The 6,655-nt window shown below is 31.6% G+C and overlaps 1 protein-coding gene across 1 annotated transcript; it reads right to left on the bottom strand.

The window, feature by feature from the left end:
* Positions 1-252: 252 nt before the first annotated feature.
* LOC114402307 (10 kDa chaperonin, mitochondrial-like) lies at positions 253-1,072 on the bottom strand. Its single transcript, XM_028364823.1, has 3 exons — positions 827-1,072; positions 558-697; positions 253-482 (listed from the first exon to the last, which is right to left on the bottom strand). Exons 1-3 carry the CDS (start codon positions 929-931, stop codon positions 434-436), a joined length of 294 nt encoding a protein of 97 aa, XP_028220624.1. The 5' UTR covers positions 932-1,072; the 3' UTR covers positions 253-433.
* Between the last annotated feature and the right edge of the window lie 5,583 nt (positions 1,073-6,655).

Here is a 6,655-nt window from a genome sequence, read left to right as displayed (position 1 = left end):
CATTTTTATTTCAGTATGAACACTGATATTTACTTTCACTAGTATGTCATTTTTAAACCATCCTATTAATTTTTCCAAGGACTATCGCTTAAAGTCACAGAACTAAAATTGATCAATTCTAATACATTTTAGACTAATTTTATGTGTTACTCTAAGAACATAAGAATAAAACGTTTGACATAACAAATATTTAAACTCGTAACACTAAATTAAAGAAAATTGCAAAACAACAACAACAAGTAACACAAGAGCTGCGGAGCAAAGTAAGAAGCACGGTTCCCATTGCCATATTCAGAATACAAAAACAGGATATAAATTCTTAAAAACAAGTCCCCCTCAAATGTTTGTAACAAGTTGCATTCATAAACTAAGACAAATTATTTTCCAACTCAATCACAATTTGCATGTTGTAGGACGCATCACATTCACAACATCAATCATGCAGAATACCCAAAATGTCCTCATCCCTAAACAAATGGAACCTGCAAAAAAGAAGAAGAAAAATAAACAAAAACCAATAGGTAAAACTCACACAAAACACGATCTCGAAACCATACTCTTTGTCATCGAGCTTGATCTGCGTGCCACCGTACTCCGGCAAGAGCACGTGATCACCTTCCTTCACAGACACCGGAATCAAGTTCCCCGCCTTGTCACGTGATCCAGGTCCAACCGCTATCACCTTACCGGAATTAAGCTGTTTCAACAACCACACACAAAGACTTCCTTTAACCGATAAATTTATCGAAACAATTTTATGATACACAGAGAAACAAACAAACAAAATTTCAAATAAAGCTAAAAATAACGGTGGGATTTTTAAAACCTGGGAGGTCTTCTCCGGGAGTAGAATGCCGGCGCTGGTTTTGGAGGGAGGGACGATTTTCTCGATGAGAATGCGATTGAAGCAGGGAATCAAGCGCTTCGCCATCTCCTAATCTTTTCTGCAAAAAAACAAAGAACACTGATTTTAGGGTTGAGAAGGAGTGTGACGTATTTTTAAGACGCCAGAAGCAGGTGTTTTCTGGATGAGGGTGGAAGGTTCTAGGGACTGGGTTCAAGGAAGTAGGGTTTTTTAGGGTTTTGGAGGAGGAACATTCATTAACGTTTAAATGGGCTTAAGAAGGCCTTCTAAAGCCGAAAGAAGGGTATTAGAAAATTACTATTGACACCGTCCCCTGCTTTCGAAAAAGTTTAATCCCAAAATATCCTTTAATGGAAATACGTTTCCATTGTAAAAATTATACAACATAAACATATTTTTATTGTGTAAGGAATGAAAAAAAAATACATGATATAAATATTTTGTATATTATACTTTTATATAACATAAATGTGTTATTTTTTTTTGTATTTTTAGCACCTCTTACACCGCAACAAAAATATGATTTTGTTGTATATCTCTTACATAATGTAAATACGTTTCCATTGTTAAATTTTCAAAAAAATAAAATAAAAATAAATTGTAGATATAAGTTACTATTTTTTAAACTAATCATATTAATGGTGATATAGGTTTTCTTTTCTTTTTTTCCTCTAAAAATAGGTTATCTTTTTAAAATTGAAATTCAATTTATGAAGATACAATTCACCTTTTTTTAATACCGTCATATAAATTATATTTTTAATTAACACTGAACTAATTATGATAAAAGTTATCATTTATAAAATAACGTGATTTTCCTTTATTAATAGTAATCAAATTAGTTATGACACTAATTTATTTCATAATTAATTTTATTTTATTACAATTAAAAGGATAACTTATATCATCATTAATTCAAATTTTTATTAAAAAAGTAATTTACATCACAATTAATAATAATAATAATAATAATAATAATAATCACAATTCCATTTTTATTTAAACCCAGATACACAACAAAATTATAATTTTGTTACATAACAAATTCACAATTTTGTTGTCTGTTAAGTTTTGATTTAAAATGAAGTAAACAAAATTATGATTTCAATGTGTATTTATATGCTATGAATTCACCATTATGTTAAATCTAAAAATTAAAACGAAAATTAAAAAAGAGAAGGTGTGAGGGCCAAAGAGGGGAAATCGGGGTGCAAGAAATCTGGAGAGTGAGGAGTCAGGAAAAGGGAAAGGGGTGTAGAAAAATAGGGAAAGGGCAAGAGTGTCGGTTTGGATGCTTTCCAAAATTTAAGGGGTGAGAATAGAAAAGCTGGGAGTAAGCAAAATATTATTAGTTTTGGGGCCTGTGATGAAAGTTTAGAGTCCTACTTATTCTTAATTGGACACCCTTCCAAAAGAAAAGCATATTCATATGCTGTGAATCATTGTATGTAACCTTTTCTTAACATATTTTAAGGAAAAATAAAGATTAAACAGATTATATATGATGTGTATTTGTCAGTTTTAAATATGTATCTGAACTTGTGTTTGTTTTCTAATTAAGGTCTTTGTGGGACCTAATTAAAAAAACAAATTTATGACCCAATTGGATAAAATTAGTTCAAGCATCTAATTAAAATTGTCATTTTAGAGACCTACAAATTCATTTGAACTATTTAAATTAAGTAAATTAAAAAAAACAGTATTTAAAATTAATATATGAAATTAGTTTAAATGAATAAGATTCAATGATCTAATCATAGTCGAATTATGATTGAACAAATATTAATTAAAAATATTTTTTATTTTTTAATAAAATGTATTGAGTAATATTAAACTATAAAATATCAATAATAATAATTGAACTTTACTTCTTTGGTGTGTGCTAATTAAACTTCACTTATAAATATGATAGTTAAAAGAAAAAAGTTAGGTTATACTTGCTATAGAATGAAGAATTTAAGAGTGTTAAATACCTCGTATCAAAGCATTTATAGCACACTTTATTTTTCTATGGATTGAACATTTTTTTGTTCTAACTATTAACTATCATTTAACATTCTTTATATATATATATATATATATATATATATATATATATATATATAATATCATGTTAAATATGATCTTTGACTCTTTGATGATATATTGAAATATTCCATATTCTTGTGTACTTTAAGATATCATTAAATCCACTCTTTGCTTGAATTTTTGGATAGTATGTAGTATATATTGGAGGGACTGAGAAAAATTACTCGAGAATTAACTTGGAGAGAATGATAAAAAAAAACAAAATCTAGGGTAGTAAAACATTGAGAATACAAATAGTTTGATATAGGAATGAGAAAGACTCAACCTATTCTCTAATCCAAACCAGCCCAAAGTTGATTTAGATAGATTTGAATTTTAAAAATTAGACTTGAGTTTGAGGATGGATTCAAGTTATGCCTTGGGTTGTCCCAATCCTGTCCAAGTTTTTTAAAAGTATAAGTTTCTAAATATCATCTATTGATATACAAACAAGGCTCTGACATGTTACCAAAAATACCAAAATGTCCCTAATTTGCTTACTGTCGACATAAGACACGTTGCCGTTCCCGCCCAAAAACATCTCATCGTTCTATGTAATTTATTTTTTTGTTGTTTCCAATGTGCGCAGTCCCTGACAGAGAGAAAGTGGGCTGAGCTTTGGAGAAAAGGTCTAAGCTTTGGAGAACGAATACTTTGGAGAAACTGGGTGAGATTTGAGAACGAAGAGACAATGGAATGCTTTGAATTCAAAGAAGTGACCAGCAACCTTGAGTAGTTCTTCATTTTGTTGGAGTATAAGTTCCTTTTCTTTCTTTCTTTACTTTACGTTTTTTATGTACTTGGTGTATACATTATTTGTTGCAGAACATTGAGTCGATGCCAACCCTCAGTAGTGGTTCATTTTATTTATAGGAGAATCAAGATAGAGTGGAGTGCTTCGAAGGTGAAAGAAGCCACCACAAACCCTGAATACAAGTTCTTTTTGTTTAAACAACCAAAATTGGCCATTTATTTTTTCACCTTGCGGCGATTTTGAGCTCAACACTCCATGAGTACATGTTCCTTTTCTTTGTTTGTTTATTTTATGTTTTTAATGTACTTGGTGTATACATTATTTGTTGCTCTCATTGTCTTACTTCATGAACCCGCTTAAGTACATATTTGATGGTTTTGGGTTGTAGTATTTGCTATGTTGGTGCCGTTGGAGGGAAACGAAGTTTTTCTTATAAATGATGTATGTTATATTTGTAGCAATGTCTCGCAAGGAAAACATAATCTTTGAGTTGCATACCAAGAAAGGGACTTGGAAGATAGTAGTACGAATCAATGATATGTGGCATGTTAACAAGCACAATGGTAGAAAAGCAATAGAAATGGTGTTCATGGACCAAATGGTGTGTTTACTGAGATTCCATATTGTAATTGAGTACATTCATTTTCCTTGCTTCCTTGCATTGATCACTTTCATTGTTCACTGTTACAGGGTGCAAAGATTGGTGCTACTTTTTCACGGGAACTGTTTGTTGAATTTGAGTCAAGGTTGCATTGTGGTTCTGCATATGTCATTCAGAACATTAAGGTTGTTGAGAATCATTCTGAATACAAAGTGAGTAACATTCCATTTTTGGTTTATTCATTAAAACTACATCTTTTAAGGAGGCCGAGCATCCTGAGATTCTTCCTAGTGTCTATGTTATTACTTCATTTACTGATATTATTGTTGAGGGGGCACCACGTGACACTTTAGTTGGTATGTGCATTAGTCAACTTACTAGAATATACAATATTATACTTTGTCAAGAATACTTATGATTTTTTTGTGTCCTGATTTTAAAATAGATATTATTGGTGTTTTGGTTGAAGTCATTAAGTGTAAAACAATTAATCCTACATACAAAGTTACAGTCAAGTTGAGGGATAACAGGTATTGTTTCTGTCATTCTTTGACAACATATCTGCCATTTCAGGTGCCCTTCTTTTGTAATAGTTAATATTTTTAATTGTACATGTTTTTGGATATAGTGATGGTGAGATTATGATGATTGTATGGGAGAATATGTTCTTCATCTTGATAATGTTATAGAGAAGAATCATATTGATAGGAAGCCATTCGTGGTTATGTTAACACTTGCTAAGATCAAAGATCCCAAAGGTCATTATCATGGACTTTCTATTTCTTTTGAGATTTTGTTCAATTCATTATATGATTGTGTTTTACATTAAACTATCATATGAGTGCCAGAAAAGTATCCTCTTAGTGTCCAAAATATCAAGCATGGGTTGAAGTTGTATGTCAACAGTGATATACCAAAAATACGAGATTTCCATAATAGGTAGCAAACCAGTTAATCATTGCAACACTCACATTTGCCCATGATATTTTCTTTCATCTTCATATATCACCATTTTGATTTTTTATGAATGTAGATTAGATGTAACTATGCCATTCTATGTTGGCGGATTATCAGATCAAGGAAGTGTTTCTCAATCCTAATATAGCCAGTATTCCCAACAAAGTTCTGGGGGCAAGTTCTTGCATAATGCTAAAATGGTGAGCTTAGGACAAATAACCAACCTCACACAGGTAACAGATCTAATTCCAATATAATCAGTGTCATATTTGAATAAGTCTTATCAAAATGTAGTTACATATACTAGTAGTTGATTATTTTGTCATGTTAATGTGCTTTTTTAGGATTGTTACTGTTTGATCGTTGGAACGGTGAATGGGGTAATGATTGATACACCATAGAGCTATGACAGTTGTGCCAACTGTACTACCACATTTGATCCATTGAAATTAGGTTCCACTTGCCGTTCGTGCCACAACCAAGTCACTTACACGGTTCCAAGGTAAGTTATATGCCTCTCCAAATTTCGAAAAACACACATTCTAATGACTTCTTTATATTGTTCGAGTGTTTAGTAAAAGGTTACAGATTGTGTTAGGTATAAGTTAGTTTTGAAATTGGAACACCATAGGGAAAAGACAAAGTTCCATTTCTGGTATGGAACATGCATCAAAATCTTTGGCAAAAGAGCTGATCAGTGTCGCCAAGAGTTGATCGTAGTATATGGGTTACAAAGTTAATATGTTTTCCGAGATAGTGTCATCCATGTGTGTTGTCTATATTCATTATTGGTCTTATTAATTGTTTATTCAATCATAGAGTGGTGATGAGGTCAAGGTTTTCCCTCCTTGTGTTGATGAATTATTGAGAAAGACTTGGGCGCTCAGGTTCAAGTACTCTGTACAAATTCGTCAATCATTTGTCTTGGATGTTACTGAAGACGAAGATATTATTCACACTATCAGGTCAACAATTAGTCTACAGGTAGTTGAAATGTTAAGCTTCCCAATTCATTTAATTATGATAGTGTTGTAGTTGATCTTTACTGTGAATTACCTATATGCAGGATGAACCAAGTATAGAGAAGGGTAAAGATGTTGTTGCTGAAACATCATCATTGGATTTCCATCCTACGCTCGTGTTTTTCATTACTAATTTTCATGCTGAATCGTCATAGTGGCTTTTATTTTAGGATATGTTTCACTATGTAATTTTAAATTATATATTCATACTTGCTAATATTCTTCTTAATGATCACATACAACCTTCATTGTCACAATCAGCTGATTATGATCTTGGACTTTCTGCTTTGCCACTCCTGCCAAAAGAATGTCTAACGAGTACACACCATACCAGCTATCTAGTAATAAGCATATCAAATCTGAGTAATCACCTGCTGATGATAAATATT

This window comes from Glycine soja, chromosome 20 (genome assembly GCF_004193775.1).
Source record: "Glycine soja cultivar W05 chromosome 20, ASM419377v2, whole genome shotgun sequence".
NCBI classification, from domain to species: Eukaryota; Viridiplantae; Streptophyta; class Magnoliopsida; order Fabales; family Fabaceae; genus Glycine; species Glycine soja.
Note: the sequence above shows the minus strand (reverse complement) of the source record. Positions and strands in the feature narration are given on the sequence as shown.